This window comes from Danaus plexippus, chromosome 7 (genome assembly GCF_018135715.1).
Source record: "Danaus plexippus chromosome 7, MEX_DaPlex, whole genome shotgun sequence".
Lineage (NCBI taxonomy): Eukaryota > Metazoa > Arthropoda > Insecta > Lepidoptera > Nymphalidae > Danaus > Danaus plexippus.
The window spans coordinates 2,419,448-2,447,212 of NC_083541.1; the positions used below are offsets into that span (position 1 = coordinate 2,419,448).

At 33.4% G+C, this 27,765-nt stretch overlaps 1 protein-coding gene across 1 annotated transcript; it reads right to left on the minus strand.

Annotated features, from left to right (window-relative positions):
- Positions 1-712: 712 nt before the first annotated feature.
- Positions 713-27,765, minus strand: LOC116770575 (B-cell lymphoma/leukemia 11B). The gene is made up of 5 exons (XM_032662110.2): positions 27,159-27,765; positions 12,490-12,660; positions 12,114-12,317; positions 11,797-11,982; positions 713-4,370 (listed from the first exon to the last, which is right to left on the minus strand). The coding sequence occupies exons 1-5, from the start codon at positions 27,193-27,195 to the stop codon at positions 2,374-2,376; spliced, it is 2,595 nt and encodes an 864-aa protein (XP_032518001.1). The 5' UTR covers positions 27,196-27,765; the 3' UTR covers positions 713-2,373.

The following is a 27,765-nucleotide window of genomic DNA, read 5'->3' on the forward strand; positions in this document are numbered from 1 at the left end:
TGACTTTAAGCCATATGTAACGTTTTTTTTTAAAACGTATTTTTTTAGAATTTCGTGAGTATTCAAAGATCAATCATGACAATATTGTTTAGTATTTCAAAATAAAATTAAAAATATTTTAACCGTGTACATACACATCGAAGGTTAGCATGGAAAAAAAAAAAAATGCTTTCAAAAACTTTCTTTATAATTGAGAGTAAAATAACATAATACGTATTTATTTTGCCGTACGGCTGTAAATTTAGTGTCAGCTCGTGTATAAAAAACAAGCGAACGACATATCCCATCTCCGTATAAAACTATTGTACCTTCGTCGTAATAACTATTTATGATACCCAAAGAAAAAGTTACCAACAATCATAAAATTTTCCTGACGAGTTTTAATTAATTTACCAATGATTTTTTCAGATAAACGTACTAATGTAGCTGAATGTGTTCATGAGCTTTTTCGTAAAAGACTTTAAAGTGAGTCGAGAATTTTATATATGTAAAAAAAATATATATTTTTATCTCATAATGATTTCAATTGTTCTCAATTGCAGATCTAAATTTCATTGACATGTATGAGAGTTGTATTAACAAAAAAGCTTATATTTTATTTGTTGTTTATTCTGATTATTTGAGTTCGCACAGTCCTAAAACAATTTGACGAACTGCGTTCATTAATTTGCCGTGACTGTCGAGTCCAAGTGGTTGAATAAAAAAAAACATGTTTAATTAACAAATCATGGATATTTATTGAAATAAAAATAATAAAAATGAAAAATAATAAAAACAGTTCATATTTTATTACACAATAAAATTTGTCTTTTTTTTTCGCTATTTCGTCTCCTTTTGTCATCCTTAGTCTAGTCATGAATCCCCTCTACGTGTTTTTAATTACGGAATTTATTATTAAAACAAGAATTATTTTAAGTTATTTGTACTAATAAAACTACAACTACCGGACGTAGAGAGGATCTAATAATTACAGTTATGGTACAGTCAAGCAATAAATTAACATTTAAGTAAATTTAACAAAACAAATAAGGCAAGTAAAGGGTATATGTACCAACTACAATAACTTTTTACAAACAGACCACTTATGTTATACTAAGAAATATTTCATATTAAGTTGATAGTTACGTATATATATATGAATATTATATCAAATTAAAACGTTGATCTGAATGTGAAAAGTGTTTACAATAAGGATCTGTCTACATGACATAAACGTTAGCATTTATTATCGTGTAAAGAGGTCCAAATAGAAAGTGTGTGAAGATCAATACGGAGATCAGATTTAGGAGACAAAACGGAGTAATCTATTATAATTTACTTACATTTATCTAATATAAATTCTATTATAATTTATATTAAGTACGTATACTGAAAGATTTCACGCATGGACTAAAGGTACATGTAATAGGTCATCCACATACATACACTCAAAACAAATCTGGAATACACCTGTCAGTCTTAATAAAGTAACTGGCTTTCGAGAATAAAAGCACGGTGATAAAGATCGAAATGTCTCATTAGATAATTTATAATTTAATAAATTTAAACACTAATTAAATATAGAAGTACCTTGTTGGTAATAACACCTACCGTTACAAACGATTCCAAATTTCGCTTTCTACAAAGCTAATTATCGATTACAGGAAACTCACCGTTCTTGCCGAAATGTAATTTTATAATTTGTGAAATATTGTTGTCTATAAATATGAACATCCACAGGTAGGTACTCGATTTACATACATGTTACAGTTACATCAATTATTTACAGTTTTAACTAGAATAGGAAACATTTGCTTAGTATATTACATAATATCCTACTATAACTAAACAACTTAACATTAAGAAGCTACAAGATCTTAGAAAATACTGAAAAAAATCCTATCATAATTGACACTATACAGCTTAAATCTAAGTGTATTTATTTTTATGTATAAATCAACGTAGCTAACTTTGGCATTGGTTTCCTTTTTACAATCAATAAAACATGTCAAAACAAGATCAAAAATATCTAACGTAAAGATACAGCCTCCGAAAGAAATAACTAAAAACTTTCACGAACTAACACCAACAACGAAACCGGATCTCTCAACACTTCTTTACACAAGGATATGTCACTAAGGTATCTATCATTTAAAGTAATGCCCTTCGATACTAGGATTTTTTGGGCTGATATTGCAATTATATTAAGTATATTATTAAATATATCGTCAAATAAATCATTCCTTAAGACTAGAAATTGAACATATACCACCTACGACGTTATTCCGCAGCGTGTTCTACGATGTGAGAAAGCAACGATAATTTAAAAGAAATCTAGAATATTTGGCTGGGCGGCGCGGGTGGTGGCAATCGGAGACCACCCCACGGGTAGAGTCACGAAGCCTCATCACGACATGCGTTCGAATCATCGGATAAAGCAAGAGAAGCACCATTACTTTGATTCACAACACACTTTCGCATATGCTTCTCGAGGGTAGATGGCACGGAGAATGGCATCTCACAGAACCGGCAACGGTACACGTCTTTCCCAAGCCGGCCGTGAGTTTTCATATGCCTTGTCAGTTTGGAACTCTGTGCACATGCGTAGGAACACAGTTCACATTTATATGGCTTTTCTCCGGTATGCGATCTCCGATGAACAGTTAAATTAGAGCAGTTTTTGAAAACTTTTCCGCAGAATTCACACGTATCATTACGGCGGCCATCTTTAGATTTTAATAATGGATTCTGTAGTAACCCATTACTGCTATTCTTTAGACCGTCAAAAATATTATCTGGTGGCCGCTGAGCATGTAATGTTGGGAGCCACCAGCCTTCACCCCTGTCCATATCCAGTTTCATCCTCTTAGAGGCTTCAAAAGGGTTTTCAAAAGGGTTAAATAATGGATGTGGCTGAGGTGGCATTTTGGCAAACTCCTCTTTTAAACGAAGAGCCGCTGTTGGTGGCATACCGTTAGGTTTTTCAGAAGGAGGACCATTGTTGTTGTCACGGTCTTTAGCTAATTGCCATTTTAAAGAGTTGCCAGATTCTTGCAAAGCTTGTTTAAAAGCTTCACTATATTGTGCAATATTAGATAATCCAAATTTGTCCATGAGTTCACCGACCACGGATGCGGTAGGTGGGTGTGCAGGTATCGCTGGAGTTTGCTTACGTGGGGGCGCTGAAGGAGCACTATGATTAGATACGGTAAGATCTTCAGCTTCTTCAACCTCTTCTCCATCTTCATTTTCTTCCTCCTCTTCACCCTCTAATTCCTCATCATCTAAGTCATCTTCAGAATCATCTTCACCAGTGTCTCCCCCGGATTCTAAGTCTTCAGTATTACCTTCAGCTGCTCGATGAGCTTTCATGTGCTTTTTTAATTTTGAATTTTTTTCAAATGTTTCATCGCACTGATTACATTTAAAGGGTTTTTCTCCAGTATGAATACGTCGGTGAGCTATTAAACTGTTTTCAAAACGGAACTTCTTCCCACAGAATTCACATGTATGAATGGCTTCATCATTGTTTCTCTTTGTAGGTGGTGTTGAAGACGGCCTATCCGAAGGTGGTGCGTCAGCTGTTTGAGGTTCATTTCGTCTTTCTGGGGATATGGAACTCTGAGCTCTTATGGCTTCTCGAGGAGTGTCCACCGTTCCGGGTCCGGCGCCCACCGGAGGAGTCTGGCCGACTCGGGAGGGCGACGGGGAAGCGAACGGCGGTGAATGCTTCCTGGGGCTAGGAGAGCTCGAATTGCCTGTGGCCGCCCCTGGACTGGTCGTACCGGCCAGTTGCCGCAAGCGCTGCGAGTAAAAATCCAGCTGGGGTTCTAGAGAAAGTGGTTGTGATACGGGTGGTCTATCACGTCCTGTCAAAGATGTTGGAACGATAGGTGGTCTATCGGCTGGTGACGGAAATGTCTGGTGTGGTGGCAGAGAATTTGCTGCCACAGCGGCGGCCGCTGCTGCCAAGTTGAGTCCGTGATGGCGAAATTGCTCAGACACCAGTTGTTCCATTCTAAATCTATGATCGTGATGATTTGGTCTTGCAAACAAAGGTGTCGGTGGTACTGAAGGATGAGCTAGTGGGGGTAAGCTACCCGGCAGAGGCATCCTCAATAAGCCTCCCACTCCAAAAGGAGAGTGCATGTCTGGTGGTGGCAATAAAGGATGATGTCGAAGCGATGGTGGCGGTAATGGAGCACCAGTAGAAGAACAACCAGAGCTTGATGATGACGTGCTCGATGATGAATGGTTCTGTTTATTCGGTAATTGCTGAGGCATGCTCTCAACGTAAATTTTTACGCCATGCACGTGCTGAACGTGCTGAACCAGTCTCCAAGCAGAGTGTACTCGCGCTTTGCAGGTAGAACAGACGTAGTTGCTCGGTTCTGTAACAAGGAGAAAAACATTTACTTGATATAAAGATGGATGCGCCTTTCCGATGGGTGATATACGCGAATATTAACGCGGGCAAAGTGTCTAGTAATAGCTCTCACATATCGTAGTGTAGGCCTAGGGTGGGTTCGTGGTACGCATGTTAAACAGAAGGTCTACGGACCGGGTATGTCGGCAGCCGTGACTGATAGCCCCTCCGTGTCCCGGGTGATTCATGCACCTCTAAAATCTTATGAAATATACGCGTGCCGAAATCACGTACACTCGTCCGGGTTAAGAATGTTGATATTGAAATCTATATGTAACACTATCAACACGGAAGAAATATGTCTCTGCTGATAAACAATACGCCTTCAAGGTATTAGTTGATTTTAATGTTTTGTTGAATATATTTACATATAATTTGTATATTTTAATAAAATAATATTAATAGATGATCAATAGAAGTTTGAAGATAAAGACGCGTAGCAGAGCTGCGCCCATTTACAGTTTTGACAGTAATTTGATTGCTCATTGTGAAGCCACGGTACTTTTTATTGACTGCCATTGTAATATTTAGTCTTAACGAGGTTAAGTAGTGATGGACATTTGACAAAATCGAATGAATATAATCGACATCGTATCGTCATTCAGCAACACAAGATATAAAATAACATTAGATTGTAAGATTATTTTTATATTATATTCAATATTCAGAGCATGGATTACTATAGCAAGCATTATGAATTCAATTTTTTATCGATCTCCGTTGTCTGGGATCATCACTAGAGGTGGGCGCGGTGAGATAAAATCATGAATGTTAAGACGATTATTGAAATGTAACGGTCAGATTGTGACCGGTCGGAAAAAATACATTCACAGTATGTTTAATATTAAATTAATTAATAATTAAAATTAATGTTTCTATACAGATATAGGTACATCAAATAGCAAATATAATAATACACTATAATATATAATATCAATAAACAAATATATTTTACAGGCTGTTCGATTTATGACTTATCAATATTTAAAAAATTACAATACTTTTTTTCATAAAGCCATATTTGTAAATTAACATATTTGTAAACATGCTGTATCTGTTAAAATATACCACATCAATATATGACCTTTATGTCCGAGTATTGTGTACGTTTCGATTATCATTACCAAAGAAATTAGGTTCTCTCATTCATTTTAATATAAAAGAAAAAAAAAATAGCGCTTTTCAATCAGTTCCGGTTTCATGAAACTCTATTTAAATTTTAAACAATTGAATAATTCGGAGACTAATTAATCATCATAAGCTTAAAACATTGAAGTTAAATTACGATTGTTGAGCCATGTTTTTATCTGTTATTGCAATAGGTACCTACGGAACCATTTTATAAAATATATACCCTATCAATTATTTGATACTGTCAAAAACCATCGAATGCTTAGTCGCCACTGGCATACAATACTATCATTATACTATCGAAATATGTTTCCGTAACCAAACGGTACAATTACCTTCAAAAGTGTTAATAAAACTAGAAATTATTATAAAGTTATAAGTAAGTAAATATTTAAAAAAAAAAACTAAAATATACTATATAATTAAAACATTCAAACAATCTAAACATATTATCAAATTACGGTTTTGTACCCGACTGTACATTAGTGTAGTGGTTTAAGCGCTTTATTTCATTAAGAGATAAGATGGTGTGTGATAATAACGATAATTACACAAAGCCGAGATCCGTTTAAAGCGGTCGTGGTTTACATGTTATTGATATTATATTGTTTAATAACTATCCCGCTTCTCGATATCTACAGAGCTATTAAATAATTAAATTTATATATATCATTAATTATGGTAACATTGGTTTTCAACTACATATATAATATCTATGACGTGCTCAAGTTGCAATCGGAATTACTGAATTAAAGCGGAGTTTAGCAAGTTTAACAACCGTTTCGATTTCAAAAGGCAATCGTTGATTATTATGGCCATTGTGGTCGAATCAGTGGGGGTGAAATTTTTAAACGCCCCCTCGTCTGGACCCCCCTTCATCCCCCTAAGCTACGGGCAGTTACTTTTTTCTTTCCCGTTAAGTCCCGTAATACTAAGTAAGGTAGATAACACGGCCTCCGTTTAGTTATAATTGTCTTCTTATAATTTAAATATAAATTATTTCTTTTAAATTATAACGGTCCATTTATTCTTTAGTGTATTATAGATATGTGTATTGTAAGTATTATTGTTTCGATGTACATCTTAATGCGAGAGGCGTGCGGTTTTAAACTTATCTGTAAGAGCATTTTAAGCATATAAGAATAAACATTTAATCTAACATTTGATGTGTGCGTTAAGTACTACCTAACAATAGATTGTTTTTCTGTAAATTATATACTAGAAGGAAAAAAAACTTCCAAAACTGTAACCTACTTTTCATCAAAAATGCATCATTTTTAAAACAATATCATCGAGAGTACATGAAAGAGATAAAAGAGGTTTCGAAAAATATCGGTATATAGTATAGTCGGAAGCCGGCGCGCTGTTTCCGGACGACAGTTGTTAGCACGCCAGCGCCTTTGCGGCCATCGCGCGAACTAATGGCCAACTTTCCTTCAAAGACGTGCCAAGGTATTTTCTTTGAAAATTGCTATAAAACTGAATATATTACAATTTAAAAATATTTTATAATATCTTTTTAAAAAATCCGTTAATAAAAATAGAAATTTAAATAATATTCCCGATATTATTTAATAAATGACGCGGTGATAATTTAAATAATAAAGGTAACCTATTTTGAAGCTATACGATATTTATAAGGGACTTGTTATGCCGCGGACGTCCGTCGCCCCGCTCTGAATGACCACCTTCCGCCCTCGCGAATTGTGACATGTTGCGGTGGAAAATAAAAATTCAGATATAACAAATTCTCCAGTTTACGCCCAAATTTAGTACTTTAATGAAATATTTAGTGCCCTTCGTTTTATATGTCATAAACATAAATATAGCTAGCGATATTCTTTGTTATGAAGATGTGTTTTAATATATCAATTTGTTTTAAATGCGCTTATAATATGCTTCATATTTGAAACCTGACTATTCTAAAGAAGCAATGTGTTTCGTGAATTATATCATAAATATACAAAAGTCTGTAACATTTTAAACTAGTGTAGTCTTTAAAATTATCGGATTAAGAGCCACAAAGGCGTGGCCATGGTTAATGACGCATTTGATGTCATAGTCGAATGTCCTCCAGGCGTAAGCAAACAGCTAAAATAATAAGATGACCGATTCGACCGAGCGTCTGTTGAGTACACAAGTGTTATTAATGTAGGTATATGTTAATAGCTATCTACCAAATGACCCGAGACAGATACTTTGTAATACATATATTTTATAATATAAAATAGTCAATGAATTATGTAATAAAAAATTATAACATTCCTTATATCATAGCATATAATAAATGTATAGAGTTTAGTTATCAAATTAAGGTTTAAGCAAACATTGGAGTAATTTGTAATCAATTAGGGCAACGTCACACGGAGCGGCACGCCCGCCGTGATTTCTGTAAACTATCGCGTTACTTCGCAAATTGTTTCCTCCCTCGCCGGAATCAGTTCCGCCTTCAGTAATAGGTATGTTAATTTTTTTATGAAAATTACTCTTCGATTTTATTAATATTTAAAAAAATATTTTATGTGAATTATATATTTTTTGTTTAATGAAAAGTTATTATTATAAAATCAAAAGCCGCGATTATTTAAAATTACATAACCAATGTTTGGCTTTTAAATTCTATTAAAAATATATTTATTATAATTAATTTTAGGAAAGCTTTGTAGGGTTCTCAAATCATCGCTTTTTAATACAAAATCAATCACAAAAATCTACAAGACACTGAAATGTAATCTCAAAATTGGTCCGCAAGCGTCTTTGCCCAGATGTGTGGGGCTATTTTAAACTCGTAATAACCGTTGTCGACACGTGTGGAACGACCATTACCACATATTACAAAAAATGAAGGAAAAACAATAAAACGCTGGGGAGTGAGGGACATCAAAGTGGACGCGGTTTAAAATTGATTCCTAAATGTGAGTTTGGATTTATGGAAGACAACAAATGTATTTACTAATATTGTTCATAATATGAAAAGGGACGAATAGGAGGAATAAATATAAGGCAATAATAATATTGAAATAATTATCATATATAATATAAGTAGGAATTCGAAATTTAATTAAGGAATTCCACTGATCAGTCAATACAGTTCGGACCCCATGTCCAGACCTCAAAGCAACTATGACAACTATTCAATTCACCCACACACGCGCAATTAGTGCAAATAACAATGACCTAAAAAATCCAATCCTAGGGGATCCAGAAATACCTATGCTTATATCGCCATTAATCATTGATTACACAAAAGCCACTCAAACTGAGAAATTGCCTTCACTTAACAATCTATCATAGAATAAATCTATGATGTATGATATATTTACACACAGTGAATGCATTATCACCATTCCTAAATCAGCTATCAACGGACTCTTTTCACTAAAAGGGTGAGGTCTACTATAGAAAAGGTTGACCCTTCATAAAGACTTATCACCTCATATACAAAATAAGGTTATACTAATCCAAAAAAATGTATGCAATTTACAATTTTAAGAGCAACTTCTTTAAGATCAAATTTCAACAACCGAAAAATTGAAGATAGGATCTGGTGGAAGTTAGCGGTAGTTTTTTCTTAACAATCTCCTCTCGGACTTAACTTACGTTATCTCACCCACGAATGTCACAAGGAATAGAAACCCGCACATACATAATAAGGACGATATTTCTAAAGAAATTTAAATTTGCCCGCAAAGGTTCCGAGATAGGATTAAAGATTGGGCGTCGAGATGGCCCTTTGTGGCCGACCCTTAAGAAAACATGTCTTGATATGGAAATATCTAAGATAGGACTTAGTAAGAAATCATTTACGGGAGCGATCAAGAAAACGGTATATGAATGTGTAATTAGTATACAAAATACAAGAGATTTATCTTTATTGGGGAACCGTTGCTTCGCTTTTGTGGTAATATTTATTTCGCACGAGTGAATTCGTAAAAAGCTTTGTTGTTTAGACGCTGTTGACCGAATGCTTTACGGTGCGGTCGACCGTACGCTTAAGTATAAAAGGATAATTTTTATCAGCAATGTCACAAAAGGGGTGCTTTGTAATTAAACCAGATGACATAGAAAAAAATAAGACAATGTAAAATACGGGAGGTTATAACGATATATAATGGTACAGACACGATACATGCCTAACAATACACTAATTTGTGAAGCAAACACCGGACCCAATAAACACTTGTTACAATATTTAATTTGATACCGATACTGACGGCCACCGTTTTTAGCGTGTTTTGTGATGTTAATGACTGCAAAGAAATTCTGTGGACATAGCATAACCAAACAATAATTGTGTTAAAATATGTATATTTTTCAAAAATATAATAGAATTATTATTCAAGACACATGATGTCAAACGTCATGATATTTTGTAATACATATCTCAACTCGGAATCCAAAGGACACGCGCTAGGCACGAGACAATCTTTCCCCTACCTTTAAACCGAAAAGCTACACGTCAAATCTAAAATTAAAACCCGCCACTTAGCTACCTTATGTACAAAAACTAAAAATATCCTCAACCATTGTGTCACAGTCAAAGAAGTTCCGTAGGTCACGGTAAACCCATGAGCGTGTACGTGTCAGGAGCACGCCAAACATTTTTTATCTTTTAAAAAATTATAAAAGACCGCTTCCCACAATAGAGACTCGGTAGCATCTTTGACAATTATAATATCACAGTTTGTCATATGAAAATCTATTAATACACAGCTGTTGCCTCGCAACATTAAACCATAAACACATAGTCTAACTGCTGAATATTCAACCGAGTGTCTTGAAACCTTGGCTGTTTTGTAATCATGGTATCATGGTTAACATAAGGGTCATCACAAAAGGCACTAGATAACAATGAGCGTACGTCAATCGTGCGTTCATGCAAATAATTTTTTTCTTTAAAGCATCCCCTATATCTGTTCATAAAGCGATGGGGTTAATTAATATGTACAAAATAATACAATTTCAATCGACATCCCTTTTTTAGCCGGCACGAGGTCAGGATTTAACTGTCATCATTAAAGTTATATTCTTACAGAGACTATAATTCAAAAAGTTTGAGATTTATGGGAGTGATTGTTTTGTTTCTGGTTATCAGTCTGATATAAATATGATATAATATTATTTATAAACGGACCCTCATACATTATTGGATATAGCTGGTTTGACAGCTCTTTCGAAGGGGTTAATATGAACGTTTAGGATAAACTCAATAAGCCGAAACAACTGGTGTTGAGGCAACCTGCAATTGACATTTCTATGATAGCGAAACGGCAATCTTTATAGAGGCTGTATTCGAATTTCATTCCAATTCTAGATTTTTCATACGTTCGGAGCGCAAATATTTTTTTTGAGGCATTATTTCGTGAAACGATTCACCGAAATTAACTGTTACCGCTTAAAGTTGTAGTGGTTTACAAAGCAGTTGACAAAATGCGGGTCGAAAATTTTGAACGGTGCACAGTTTTCGGGTTTAAGAAAGCTTTTGTTGTGCAACGGTTTAATACAAAAGTGTCAAATGACGGCACATCTGCTCGCACAAAGGGTTATACTCTCGGATAGATTATTTTTCAAACCACCCCCGCAAGATTGTTCACTAATACAGATGTTCCCAATTTCTGATTCTTTTCTTATTTACAGAACTGATAAACTGTCAAAGGGTTTAAGAACCGTCTTTAAAAGAATAACTCAGTATCCTCGATAGATATAGCATTTTATGTTTCCAAACCGACTTGTACTTTGTAAATATAAGATACAATTACTTAATGTTTTGAAAAAATATTTATATTTCTACATAAAATGCATAACTGTAATATGTCCATATGCCGCGCTTTTGACAATATTAGAACACCTTTTACGAATGTGTTAGTGATGTGACAGGATTAGCCGACTCCAATCTAAAATGTATGACCGAAAGATGACGAAGCCAATTTTTCGTGACACGCCATTGTTGTTGTGCAACATCTTGCACAATAAAGGACAGAAGCTAAACGTAACGATAAAATTGTCTCAAAGGACTGAATCCTTTGACACAAATCATTAATAAAACCCTAAATACTGGACAAAGGGAACGCGATGACACAAACATTTTAAATAGAATGTGATCTAAACATGACACTATGCAGCTTTGTACCGGGAAATTGTCATCTTATTCGTAACATTTTTTTTTTATTTCAAACGTGATTTTAAGTTAGGATTTACGAGAAAACTTGACTTACACTATTGAAATTTAACTTTAATATAAATTAAAATAATTGACTTACCACTATGCATGGTATTTGATTCAGCGTCAGCCATTTCGGTTCTCGACTTCTTATGATCTTCAGGTGAGCTGGTTCTGTCCATGTGCTCTTGTTTAATTTTAGGTTTGATATCTTCATCTGGTGAACTCGAAGGCATCGGTGAAGTAGATGCTCTTCGTTTCGGAGTCGATACTCCTGCGTCAGCTTCTATAAAAATATTGTGATTTATAATATCTTTTTAGGGACTTATATCTAGAAAAAATGAAATAAAAAACAAAAGTATTAAGTAAATTTCGATGTATTTTTTTTATAAAAATAGTCTTAATAAGATTACTTACCATCCAACAGCCGCTTAGGAGTGCTTGATGCCCCGCCATCCTCAAGTAAATCTGGTGGAGCTATCGAAGGGCTTGCGAGAGGAGGAGTATGCACTCTACTGTTGGGAGGTCGCCTTGCTGTAAGGAGTGAGGGTCTTCGCCCACTCGTGTTGCCAGAAGCAATTTGTCCTGGTCGGGTTCCATCTTCTTGGTCTGAGTTTGGACCTATAACAAACAAAAACAATTAAGATATTTTGTAGCACTGTCGCCGTTGTTAGTAGATAGATAAAAAGATTTAAATACAGAATTATAAAATCTTGTCAAATTAAAGGTTTCTATTAATCATACTACAATAACAAATCTATCATTTTCGTGTACAATGTCATATGTATCTTACCTCCACTATAGCAGTGGTATGAAGTGAGGTCTTTATCGCAAGAGGAGACTTTGTGCTGAATGAATCGCACTATGTCCGCTAGCGCGAAAGCCTTCCTGCAGGCCCCGCATGTCAGCGTATCCGCTGGCAAACACGACGAACCTCCGCCTTCTGCCGCGCTGTCCGCATCCGCTAGAAATTTTAATTCTATTAGCTCTGTATATTAAATTATATAATTTTTTTGCAAGATTCGATAGTGGCTCAAGGAATCGATCATGACTCAAGCAAATAGACACAGCACATCATAAAAGTTTATATAGTAACATTACTCAATAATTGTATATTTTTTTTGTACTATACAGGCAGACAAAATTAATGTTTGAACAACTGATTGCACAAGTAACAGACGTAAGATGAAAAGGCATTCAATTAAAGACCAATTACACAAGTCTAAATATTAAACGACATATGGAGAATGACACTTTCAACCCTTCAAGTGGTGAATTATATTTAATTATGTCTTGTCTGTCACGGTCTCCAAACTTAAGGTGTCAGATGTGGTATTGACCACTTTAATGTTAATAACTGTTTCGGCCTGCGGTATTGTGGAGGGTTATTTTACACTTTTGTTAAGACAGGTAAGTTAATCGCTGGTGCAACAGATGGGGTCCATATCTGTTATAGTTCTCTTTGATAATATTTAATTATAAATTTGGACATAAATAAAATAATAATTAATAAGTTTTTGTAATGCTTTTTTATTAATATTTTATTTGGTTCGACTATAAAGTTCAATATTATTTTGATGTTTTTGACATTCTGACATGCTATGCAAGATGACAAAAAGCTTCTTTTTGCTGTCCGGCCGATATTAACTCATATTTATTTTTCGTGACGCCATTCAAATCACCACGCTGTACAATATTAGAAATGCTTAATATACGAAACCACCCATTTCATATAGAGCACATAGCTCTTTAATTGCCTAATAAATAAGCCGACACCGGCTTCGACGCCCGAGTATTATAAAGGCACTTTCATATTCAAGACTCACACAATTGGTCGGCACATCAAAGACGTACGAGCTAATTTTACATAAGTACTATGCAGACTCCCTTACATTCCGTTCGCTTTTATTATTATTTTTCCTTAAATCTCTTTGTGAGGAAAGTAGGACGTACTTTCTTGGGGAATAATGTACAGGGGTCGATTGTAACCGGAGCACTAAATTAATATAGCGAAAAAAACTACATGATTCGATCGTTTTGTTTACAATGTCATACCTGGTTTGTTTAGGGGGCTTATTATGTAAATGTGTCGTGTATTGATGTAGATTTTTTTCAGGGATTTACTTAGGCGATGGCTCGTGGCAAATGGTTTTGGTTTTTTGATCGTTTCCTTTTTTAACTTCTGCCTTATTTCCGTTTTGGTAATACGTTGATTTAAGGCGAGAAGATACTATTACCTTGACATCAAAAGGGATACAAAAAAAAATGTAAAAAAAATTTGACTCAAATTCATTTAAGTTATATTCGGAAATCACTATAGCATATACAATGCCGTCAATTGGCTATAAAATCGAACCCTATCGACTCAAGTTTGGGGTAAATAGTAATCGAACCAGCCGCAGGTAGCCACGCCTCCTCTAACCGGACACTGGTCATGCGCGGACACCCACTAAATGCTAGTTTTGGGTATTTAAGGCGACGAATATATAATAAGGGTTCAGCTTCATTGAAAGGGAATCTTGTATCAATACATAATCATCACCAAAATAGTATTTGTACGTCCAAAACTATTGATGGGTTGATTTTATTTTTAGTAAACACCACATGTGGACGTGGTCGTCATTTTTAGTCCTACTAGGCGTGATTTATTGAAAACTCGTGTCTAGTCTAGTCGAACGCCTCAGGTGAGGGAGGGCCACCCTTCGTAACTCACCGAAAAGTTTAAATTAGCTCGTTACAACATCGCATCACAGTTAAATCTGTGCTTTGTTTTTTTGGAAGAGAAAGTGTCACACGAGTAACTTGTGTGTTAGAAGTTGTGAGTAGACCGTCGTCGCATTAATTATTAATTACATTTTGTCCCTCTCAAATTGTGAAGGCGTGTTAATTTGTGTTGCCAAATTTATAGTAGTTGAACTATGGTCAACTTCAAACTTTTTAATATACGTTTTTTATTTTGTTTCTATGTAATACAACAAAACCCATATCCGATTGAAATGGAAAAATATAGATATATTAAATTTATAGATACATAGAGATATTATTTTCGAAAAAGATTGATCGATCTATCCGTTATGGAGAACAAAAAATATGTCCAACTTTGACACTATGACCACCGTGGATAAAATTAATTGGCAGGGGATCAGATCCCCATTGTGGGAGAAATCAAACGTTTTTCACCACAATAAACTCAAATAAAAATAATAATATGGAAAGCGGGGGCGGACTGTTAGCTAAGTTTCGATCAAACATCACTTTCAATATACTATTACAATCCTCGATGGAGTCCTATTCAAATGTTATTGTTGCTACTTTGTGTAATGTTAGTGTTGCTACTTTTTGTAATTTGCTTGCGTTCTAGAATAAATTTATTACAAATTCTAACTAAAATATTGCATTAATTAATTCTATCGACCTATTTATTTTGTACATGTACTGCGTAACTTTGGAATCATTCGAGATCAGTAAAGCCATTCTTGTTTGAGATTTACATGTATTAAGAGTATTTTTAAGCTTTGTTTATATTGAAAGCATAATTTTGACATCAGCTTCTTTGACAACTCGTTATTCAATGGTTCCAGTTGTCGGAAATGGACATTCAGTTCAAAGGCCTTTTCAAATAAAGCCTTGTCGGCAAATTCCGATTCGCTTCATTCAAGTTGTTTTAGTCTTATTAAATTGTTTGATATAATTTATTTGGATTTATTTCTTGTCTTTTTGTATGTTTACACACCATCTTTGGCTTATTACAGCTTCGACAAAAATAAAACGAGTTGTCCGGTCAAAATTCTTTCTTTTTCTTTTATCTTTATTAATCTTAAATCTTAATTTGATGAGGTTCAAACTGTTTTACTATATTTATAAATATTTTAAAGATATAGAAAATGCATTTATTCTAAAAAAAGTCTATATTACTGATGAAATATTTCTTATGACAATAATTCACGTGACCCTAAGCTGTTTCGTAGTTGGTGCGTTCATTTATGTATTTAGCATAGGTGTATTAAATCAAGATTATAATTATAAGTAAAGGGTCAGCCAAACACCCCGCCCCGACGCCATTGAAGCGAAAGGCGGGCTATGTCAACAGTGCCAATGACGTCATCACAACCCTAGCTACATATAATTATAGTTTCTTTAATTCATATTTATACATAAGAAATCAAGATATTTAAATATCTTCAAAATCCTTTTTCCTATACAGCATAGACAATGCAAATCCGATACCACTTAATAAGAATCAACAAATAAAATACGTAACAATTCAGATGGTGCCATAAAAAGCCAGCTAAAGACTATCAAATTAAAAGGCGTACCTATAAAATAGGATTACCTCTTAAGGGTACGCTTCTCGCCCACCGATAGCTAATCAAATTATCCGACGTAATTCTAAGCGACAAAAACGCCTGATTATCTTTTTTTTTTGTCCGAAGGGAGCTAAAGATATCGGTAGCCAGTTGCAAAAATATTCGTTAAACATTGTCTGAATAAAATTAACCAGTATAAAATGTACAAATATGCAGATTTAATATATTTTTTGGTGTATATACTTTTATACTATTAAAAAAAATACACATTTTAAATGCGACAAATAGATTTATTAGGTACGGGGATTAAATTTAGATTTTCCTAAATTCTTTTACAAACAATGTAAATGAATTATGAGTTTGCCGCGTTTTTATGAACAGGTAAACTAAGAAAGAAAAAAAAATGGCGGCCACAATGATCGAATTAAGGCCCGGGTCAGTAATCGTGTTACTGATATCCAATATTGGGAATAACTAGAGGAAAATAGCGGCCTCTAGTGAATTGGCCGTTCGTTAGAGATATTTGAATTTTTTTATCTTTTTCGCTGTAGGTGTGTTACGCGATACCTCGCCTGGGGAAATGGACAGCCCTTAATAGAAAAATATTGGACGTAAAATTGAAAATTCACGGCTTTTTTGTGAAGTGGTCGAAATAAATTAAGAAATATGATACGATCAAATGCAATACTTTGATGGACTTTCTGATTAAAGTGAAATATATATTTAGATTTTAATATTTTATAGCTATCCAAAATTGTAGGCATATGTATTATAAAAAAATATCTCGAAGAAAATTATTGAGCGTATTTAAGATCTTTTTAAATAATATAAAAGAAAAGATGTAATTTTTCCCGAATTCAGTTATTTGTCACTACACGAGTGTCAATAAAAACGCCACACTGGACTGTTAGCTACTACACTACTATAGACATAGTGATGGGAGCATCTAAGTTTAATACAAAAATTATTTGTTCTCGACATACTTTTCTGTTTACTTATTTACATTTTACAAATACGCAATGAGCTTGTACTAAATTAAATATTAAGGAAAAATTTCTTTTTTTAAAGTCTCTAATAATAAATCAAACAAAAACACATGTTTCGAATTATTCGTACTGTGTTATGTCCTCACAATATCTTTTTTCTTTAATAATCAATAAAATCGGAAAAAATCTTTTGTGTTTAATGTTAGTTTTATTCAATAAAATGATAATTAATATGTGGTGTAACACAAACTTGCCGTATAATATTACTAATGAATAATAATATAAACGAGTATATAATTTTTTCATATTAATTCTTAAACTTTATTTTGTTTGGAGCATCGATATCGACACATCACTAATGCAGCCGTTAAGGCCGACACTTAACCCCTAATCCTTGGCAGTTTAGTCTCAGGGCAGGCATTTATGGCAAAAATCTTAATTCTGGCTGCCGTTAACTGCCCGCCTCTAATTATTGCCACCAACTGTATCTATTACGTGAAGTGCCTATAGGATATAAAATACATTTATATAGAAAGGTATAGTTAAATTTCTAACGTTACAATTTCAACAAACCAACTCCCTTACAATAATAATGTTAAGTCTTAAATAAATAATATCTAAAACTTATACGATAAGTTTCTGAATGCCGATGTCTGAAATGATTTTCAATCGTCAGTTGAATTTCTTTATTTCAAGTTTAAATAACCGTGAGGGACGCGTTTTATATTTTTCATAACGGTCACAATTTCCCGAAAGTATGAAAACAAGAGATACAGTTTTTCCGAAAGCAATAAAAGTTGGGTTATATAGCGACGTCCGGTCGGGACTTCTGCCAGAGACCAACCCTTGTGTGTACGGTGGACAACACATGGATTTAACGACAATCTAATTTGAGTTTTATTGCGAGCGCAGACGGTATGTTACCGCATGGATACATTTTCGCCAACACAAATAAATAGTGGACTTGGCAAGCTGTTATTTTTAAGTACTTTTAAGGTTATTTGAATGACATGTATATTTATGGTATAGATTCTGATGAACCATTTATGTTTACCAATGCAACAAAATATTTGCATTCAATAGCTTAAAATTTGTAATATTCCCTTAATAACTGTTTACTATAGTTTTCATTTATTTTGATGGGTGATTATTATAAATACGCGACTGACCGCAGCTATTTCTATTCCAAGACGGACATTATTTTGACATACAGCCTCCGCAAGATATTTGCGGTCAATGCAGAGAAACGCATATCTAAAGTACAATTTTAAATACTTTATGTTGATATAGTGCTGAGGTTTCTTGGCATCTCCACCGTGCCATTACTTAATGTTACTGAAAAATTCCTCTAGTTTTATTGGCTCAAAGCGAAATTTTGTATAAATTTAGTTTCGAAAACTGTACAATCAAAATGTAGGCTTTCAAATTTTTTATCGATAGACTCCCTCTTTATTAAGTACCTATATACTATATATTAGCAAACTATAACATTTAAATGAACTATAACATAGAATGTAAACAATCCCTATTGATGACATATTTGTGACTAATGTACTAAAATTTCGATCAAAGGAAATAGAAGCTATGGAAGAGTCCACTTACTTACTCATTTATATGTTAATGTAAATGGCATCAGATACGTTCAGATTCACATTGAGATATATTTCCATCCAGATATCATTTTCACTGCCTTATTACTTTCCAATTTGTCTTCAACATTGGTTATTGCCTCATTTATGGCAACCCCTCCTACGCGCTAACTTCTATTCATTGACTTATGTATATAAATAGAACTATTCAGATTTAATAGCATTCAACAATAGTGTTATATATATATATTTTTATTTTTGCTAAATAAACGTAATCGTAAATACCTTTTCGTCTTAAGTCGATTCCTGAGTCGAAAAATCTTGACTTACTCCTCGAAGACAAATCCATTTTAAAAGAGAACGCACAACTCAAAAATTCCAACTATATATCTAGTCACGTGAAGCTACAGTACAATCTCATAGGACCGCTGCCCACTCTTAAGACTCTTTGAGTCACAAAGCATGTGATCATCCTCACGGATGAACACAGACTGACTGGCTAGCTCTATAAAACTTTAGTCCCAAAATGTTATTAAAAAGCCCCCAGACTGCCAGGTAAAAAAAACCCGTATCAAAACCGTCGTTTCCTAGTGACCCCGATCGCTCTTGCATCCCTTTGTTAGGTTCCTTTTATTTATAATAGTACATTTTTTTCACACACGCCACCCCTAATAACGTGTGAGCTGAAATATGCGTACAGCACCCAGCCGAGGAGACCAAGGCGAAAGTTTCATACAGAAAAACATAACTGTCACCCATTTGAATAGCAAAAAGTGCATGTCACTGTGAATAGTATTGGCAAATGAATATTTCGTATAGATGGGTGACTTTTAATTGTGTCTCCGCATATTTAGCATGAATTATTGGTTCGACGCGGTTTTTGTGATTGACCCAACTGCACTTTTGTTTGTTGATAATAAAATACTGTATTAGGAAAATTACGACCAAATATTAGTATGTTTTTATAAAAGTATATCAGATATAACATTTATGTGGTATACATTTCATGCAAGCACCTTGGTAGTCGGCGCATGTAGGAAATTAGAGAACATTTCCAATACTTGCTCGTAACGGAATTATGATAATCGAATATTATCAAAAATGTGGTAGAAGTGACCCCAGCGGCAGAATGTTTGCTATTTCTAGGTAAACATACACGAAAGATTGACATTGAGTGTACATCTGGTAAGCACAAATATGGGGATAAACAATATAGTAATTCGATTTCGCCACGCTCGTCCGACAAATTGCGTGTGATGTTTTGTTATACAATCACGGGATTATTTTAATACAGCCCTTAATACAAATAACGAAATTCTGGCCATCACCTTTACCGAAATTTGTATTTCGGTCCTAATAAAATTATATCCGATACATTTAATTCACTAATAAATTTTTGCATTAATGTATTATTTGTCTTTACTCAATGTTATAATGTTTCTGAACGAGTTAAAATAAATCAGAATCCGTCCGGAAATTAAGACAATTGGGACATTATATTACGAAATCGTTTAAAATAAAAAAGGATACAGTTATTCGTTCTTACCTGGTCGTGTGAAAACTGAACAGGTGGCTGCGGTCGATTCTTCCGTTCGGTAATTATAGAATCGGACAATAAGTGGCGCGAGTGGACGCTTCGCGGTTTGGCGCTTCTGTGAGATTTTATGCCTTTGTGTTTATGAAAATCATAAAGTTATTTTGGTTGCAATGTTATAAAAAGAATAAGAATATCACTACTCATAAATATATTGCAATATTAAGCTAAAGATAAAATTAGTCAAAATTCAATCTTAATGATACAAATAGGAATCTTTAAGTGTCCGTTCCTTAATTACACAAAAAAAGCAAGTAATGATTTAATCGGTTTGGATTAAACTGTTTATTTATATAGTATTATGTTAGTGTTTTCGTTTAGAATAAAAGTAATATTTTAAATAAACATCAAAAAGATGTTAAATAGCTGGATAATTTTATGATACGAAGTATTTTTCTCACATCAATTATTCAAATACATTTTATAATATTTAAACGTAATTGTAAAATTGCCACATTATTATATTTACGAGTACTACCGACATACAAGACAAGCCATGTCATGTATACTCTATTACACATTTAATGTAATTGTAGCATTATTTTACAACGACTTTAAAACTATAAAAATAGTATCCTGGTTTACACTTATGAGAACTTAAATGACGTGATGTCAATACTACTTATGAGAAAAAATTAAGCACAATTAATGATAAGAATTTAATGTCACAATTCACCGGTAGATCCGTTCAGTTAACGACGTGCCGGAAACGCGGTGGAAATGTATAGTATTGCAAAAGCCAACATGTGCCCGAATTCTGGTCAAGGAATCTATTATACACACAATTGTGAAGATTCCAAAGGGTTGGATGTCATCGAATCTAACAAAAAAATTGGGACAGCGTGAGAGAAAAGTAAAAGGACACTTGCCATTTTTTTTTTAACATTACTTGAGCAAAACAAATATGAACGTAGAAAAATCGAATGCATAAGCTAGAGTACTGTAATAATGTATTTATTGCAGGGTAGTAAATAATATTTTATTTCTACTAGTAGGTTTTACAAAGCGGTCTCACGATATAATAATTGCTTTTAATGTGTTTAAACGCAATGTAATACTCAGTTTCATTATTTTCATATTTCATAGTAATTAAAATTTATGTTACACAAATCTGATGAATTAATAATTAAAATAAAACAAAAATAGTTAATAGTTTGTATTTCTATGTAAGGTTTTAAGTTTATAAATACGTAGAACTTTATTTTCAATTCACTAATCGTTTCTAGTTACAGCAGACAATAGACGCGGGTCACCAGTCACCATATCAGTGCATCTGAGATGATCTTTGGTAGACAAATAGATAAGTGGAACAGTAATCCTTATTTCAAACTCCATAAGGATGTTACTGCTTTAATATTAAAACTATTTAACGGAGTATGCTATTGACATCTTAGTAACGTATTTCTGGTGTAATTGTTTTGGTTTTCATGTGCACTTTAGAATTACGGAAAAGGTTTATGACATATTTAATCATTGCATAACGATATCAATATAAAAAAAATGGTAATGACTAATGATCTATGGAAAGCTTTAAATATCAACAAGGGCATAGGGTCCTATTCCGTAAAAAAAAATATATAGATTAAATTAAATGGTCTAATAATCTGTTTTTACATTTACAACGGATTGCGAAAAAATCACGCTTTGTTTACAGTAAACGTAGACATTTCACATGACCTCAATTAAGTCAGTCATCATATGAACGGATGTTGGTGCACAATCTTGAGTCGGGTCATCTCTAACAAGGCAAGCGGTCACGAACTGCCCGCTATGGGAAAGCTCCCAGACTTGTATGCATATGGTTTATATCTGAAGGAAACATTAAGTGACACTTGTTGTCACAGTATAGCTTATTGCCTACAAATCTATACTTTTTTGGTACTAATCTAGAAATTAAAACAACTTGTGATTCATTTTAATCGAATTTAATTCTTCTATGAGCGTAATAATTTTATTTTATCTACATTTTTTGACGTCTATTAGGAAAAGTTATCTATCATTCGTATACATATCTATATAACTCTTTCTAAACTATCGGTCTGTGTTAATCTTATTGAGTCACACTTAAAGTACTTACACATAGGGAAGGGCAAGCCATTATAAATCTATCGAACGCCTACAATAAACACAATACAAAACAGCACAATATAAATCATAAACGTACATCGCTATCTCTCAATCCTTCGACAACATGATTTTTAACACCCACTTAATATAATACAAAACAATAAGCCCCTTGACGTTGCAACTTTCGCTATTCCTCATATGCTAAGCTCAATTTTAAAACCATAATCATAATCGGATTGTAACAGTTTTTTCTGGATAAAATCATAATCTTTATATATGCAAAATGTTTATTGAGTTTTTTTTAATCATGGTTTCGATAGAACCTGTGCAAATGGATGGACTGAACATTAGCAAAAAACACTGGTAACTGGTTGTAATTCAATACAATACAGCGCTATTAAATACCGCGTCCATTCTGACATGTGGGCATCAAAAAAAAAAAAAATTGAAGTTTTGAATCAAAGGCATTGGACAATGGTCACGGGAACCAGGATTCTGTATAAAGGAGCAGGTAGAATTTGATACACTGCAATCTTTATGTCAATCAAAATTTCGAAACGATTCTGGTAAAATTTTATGTACCATTTTTAATTTCTCTAAATTCTCCAATATAAAAGTATCGCGATGGAGTTCGGAAATAATTTTTTTTTTTCATAAAATATATTCAGCCGGTGATTTAAAATTGTTTGAATCTCATAAAAATTTATAGTAAAATGTCATAAAAGAAAGTGACACTCGTAAACCCTTTCTTTGAGAATTGGTGAAAGGATTTATTACAATGACACAATAGATATTTTGCCTAACTATGAAAGCCAACCCTATTCTGTATTGTTGGTATATTATCGATACTGGTGTGGGTGCGAACTTCTGTCTGTTTGCCGAAAAAAAAATCCCTTTGACCAATTGTTTGTCAAAGGCTGGTATGATTTTTTGCCGAAGTGTTTATCGAAGGTTGACCATGGGAAAATATTAAAGATTCAGGTGCCTATAGCAGGTTTGAGGCCATTGTCAACCTGTTCCATGTGATCTTTTGATAGAATCTTTATATTTTTTTTACCGCTATCAAATATAGATCATATAAAATGTGTACATAAAACATAAACCATATATTAACGACCGGTGTTACCTAAATCCCTTTATCGAGCCAAATTACAGCAACCAAAGTTTAAATTGTCTGCGTTGAACCGTAGACATTAACAAATTAGCATCAAAGCCTGACAAAGATGGACTCCACAAACTGTCCACCCACTCTTCGGCTATTGATCACGGCTTACAATAAATTAATTCATGTTATGAACACTTTTTATTCTTTTGTATTTAGTAGAGTGTTTATTTTACTAGCCGCTATGGAGTCTAATGGGCGGACATTGGTCAAAAGAGATCTGGGTCACAATGAACGTTGAATTGAACGAATTCTGAATAGATCGTTTGAAAGCTTTTTGTTTTACTTTCCATTAAAGTTTTTATTACAGAAAAAAAAAAAGTTTTATAAAAACGATTTAACAAATGCGGTCAACGATTTTTCTATTCAGATTACATAAATGAATGCAAAGGTGCTATATGTGAATACCATAGAAATGTAAACGTCGACATATTTCCAATAATATAGATTACCCGCACTCGATAAGTCTATTTGAAGAGTAATTATCTTTCATCTTACAAAGATTATGTTTACCTCAACACCTTGAAGACAAAAAAAGAATGTTTGGCTACTGTTTCTATTGTTTGTAATGCGACTTGTATTGTTGGAAAAATAATTCTTTTGTCCAACCTCTTCTCCCAGAAAGGATTGTTTGCTTTGCATCTTCAGAAAGAAAGCCTGATGTTGTCCACGATAGAATTGTGTGTCCTATACTAATTTTAAATGTATATCGCCAGTCTTAATACCTCCAACGTTGTTTGATATGAGCAATCTAATAAATCTAATTTAAATATCGCCTGGACCTCCGCTGATACAACATATGTAAATGCATACATTTATTTCGATGGCAAAAAACTCTTTCCGATACGGACATTCAAAAAGACTAAAATGAATAAAACGATTGGTCCGGCTTTAAATTCGGAACGGATGGTATTTGCAGGCTCATTATTAAATACTAAATTAACTTCATTCCCATAATTTAAATACCATCCGAATAAATTATCCAATACGTTCGTATATTTTTATTTCCATCCATATCTAATGGATGAACGATGTCAATCGGTGAATTTTATACCTTTTATTTATTTATTCCTTTGACGAATTCATCTCATTGGAAACGTTCGGTGGCGATTGTTCGGTTTCTGTTAGTTTCTCACGAGTGCCGTGTAATTAAAATTAATATACAGGGCGTGCCATCAAAATGGCTATAAACAATTGCAATGTCTTTTTTTTAATAATAGTATAATTATGAAAGTCTGGTCAAGTTCTGATTATTAATAACACGCTATGGTACAGATGAGTTTATTTCAATAAAATGTGTTTCTACTATTATTATAATAATGTTTATGCTTTTACTTTACCATTATTGATTTGTAAATATAAAGCAATAAATCTCTTAACGTATTTAAGATAAGTATCATTACAATTGACATTTATTTATTATTTTAATGTGGATGCTCTATATATGTAGATATAAAGTATCAAGATCGGTGAAGCGCTCATAACTTCTAGTCTGAAAGGATCAAGATGGAACGTTCCGTTTGTAAATGCGTTGCTTCGATATTCGCTTAATGAAGACATATTGAATCGCCAAGCGGCAAAAGACAAGATATAGGCAGTGTTTTAAATTGACGTGCGGCTCTTTCATCCAGGATACTTAAAGGATACAAAAATAAACAAACAATGGACTAAAACAAATTAGAAAGTAAGTATATTAGGATGAGACATTTTATACATGTCCCGTTTTACTTTGTAATTAAAAAGTCAACAACGCGACGAAAACCCATGTCAATTAGTTGCTTGAATCGGAAAACAACAAATAGGTCCGAGATTTATATTTTATTTAGACACGGAGTGGAAGCGGTGGGAAAGTTAACTTGGATTTTTAAAACTTTTTAAAAGTTCAACTGACGCTTACCGTCTAGCCTCGCACCTGATAAAGTAATTTGACGATTCACACTTTTGAGGAGGGTTAGGGATTAAGTAAAAAGGGTTTATGACAATTTTTGCCGAAGTGTATAAAACGTTAATGACTATAGGTTCATAAAATTTTATATGTTACTTATATTTCAAAACCAAGCACACAAACGTAATTGTAGGGGATAGCATTGTTGGTACTAACAATGAGTACCTCAAACCCCATACATTTAAAATAAGAACAAAACGTGTCATCGACGAAATGACGCGTGTCGACCAATCGGGCGCGAAGGCGGCTGTCGTCGATGACGTCACACCAGAACCGACCAATCAGAACAGCCTCTCGCCTCCGGTCAACATGCGCTAATTGCCCATGTGTGCGATAACACTAGAAACGAGAAGAATTCGTGCGCATACGCATCCGTATAAGAAATCCAACGGAACTTAATTACTAATTAAATTATAAATATTGGTCCTACATGTGTTTGTTATACTCGTATATTAGAAATTTGTTACGATATTTCGTTATGTTGACCTTTATTTGGATACAAAGAAAATAATTCTCATATGAAATATATTTGACCATTCTGTGCAAAGTAGGTTAAACATGTAAGTAAAGCATGGGAACATTGTGAATTATAATAAAATAGGCAATTAAATTAAGATAACGCCTGACCAGTGAGAAGAGTCCGATAGAACAATGGTTGAGTGAGACATTTCATTTGTGTTACTATTTTTTTTTATCTGTTACTATACTCTCGGTACAGATGATAACTTTAATTTTATTGAAGCGAAGATATCGTTTGTTTTTTTTTAAGAAAATTATACTTATATGTATATAAATTGATTTAATATTTATGAAAATTTTATTTTCCGAATTCGAAGTATGTCAAAAAAATATTATTGTATTTATTTCAATATTTTCTCTAGGATCTGATTTGATTATGTTTGTATAGTTAATGGTGTTACACAGTTCATTGATCTAACTTAATTGTACGGCTAAATTAATAAGAATTCACTGCTAATATTATTTTTATAAAATATTTTATAATAAATATTTATTAGAGACTTTGACGTCTTACGTACCTATACATATATTCTAACTGGGTTCTTGCCTACCATTCATAATAATTTCTTTTGTAGAATAGAATAAAGACAATAAAGTATTTTGCTTTATATTTTATACACCTTTTAATAATACTTTTTACGTAAAATATATTATATATTATTATACACCTTTTACGTAAAATTTGAATAGTTTTTACGATAATTATTTAATGATAAAATTTTTGCTCAGTAGCAAGACTAGGATAATAAATTTTCGTAGACTCTTAAAATTAAATATAAATAATTTTATTATATACAAACTCCGTGTGTATCACAACTTTTCACATTTTTTTTTTATCAATTTTATCAATTTAGAGTTGACCAACAAGTGTTTAAATAATTTAAAGAATTAATTTAAAAAAAAATTCTTAATCTCTAGCACAGCAATTTTTTGCATGCCCATTTATTTTTCTAAGATTCATTTTGGTTACTTTAAACAAAAATGAAAATATAGTTATCACAGTTTTCATTACAAAATATCCCGCAGTTAAAGACTGAGGGTTGTTTTTATCTTCCCTTTAACTTCGGACAGATGACCAAGTCTACAAACATTGACGCACCGCTTTAAGTAGCTCGGCTCTGAATAGAGTTGAGATGAGCGTGTTGCATATCATCACTATCTTTAGGAGGCTGCCTTACATTCTTTACAATTTCAGATCAATTCAACATTATATTGTGACGATTTTACGTCTAATTCTCTCGTATTCTTAAAGTTTGATTTACAAAAATTTTGTTTATTTATTTAGAAACTCACCTTGCGCGATGCGTACAGCTGGCATCTTGATTCTCATCTTGATTTGGTCACCTATTTTTATTTCTTCGATGATATCTTTATCCTAAGAAATATTATCTTAATATCTCGCTATCAGCGTAACACTTCACATATGCCGCCGTCGCTCCGGCGACTGTATATATTTTAAAACGTTGGTGATAAGAAATATGTCACAAATAATCCAAATAATGTCCGACGGCTGTGACCGAGCGGGATAAAAGTCATTTTACTGAATTAATATACTACTCATATTGTTAGCATAAATTATTCTTATATTTCTTTTTCATTCTAACCGATCACATTCGATATTTATAAGACAAAAATAATATTTAAAATAAAAACAATTCATATGTTATCAACGCACGATACAAATATCTAATCTATTCACAATCATGACACTTTCTTATAGAATTGAAACACTGAATTTAATAAACACTTTACATTATTCAACGTTAAGTTTGTATGAGTTATGCTGGTTATAACGCGATGTAGTCGCGTGCGGTGATGTCAGGTGTATGCCGGTCCGTCCGTGCTCGTCCGCTGTCCGAGACCGTCTGTCCCGTGTCCCTTCGCTAGGGCTCCACGGGTC

Coding starts and splice junctions, on each gene's coding strand:
- LOC116770575 (XM_032662110.2), bottom strand. CDS start 27,195: ATGAGAATCAAGATGCCAGCTGTACGCATCGCGCAAG. Junction 12,661..27,158: donor AGCTGTACGCATCGCGCAAG/GTGAGTTTCTAA, acceptor TAAAATTTCTAG/CGGATGCGGACAGCGCGGCA. Junction 11,983..12,113: donor TCCTAAGCGGCTGTTGGATG/GTAAGTAATCTT, acceptor ATATTTTTATAG/AAGCTGACGCAGGAGTATCG.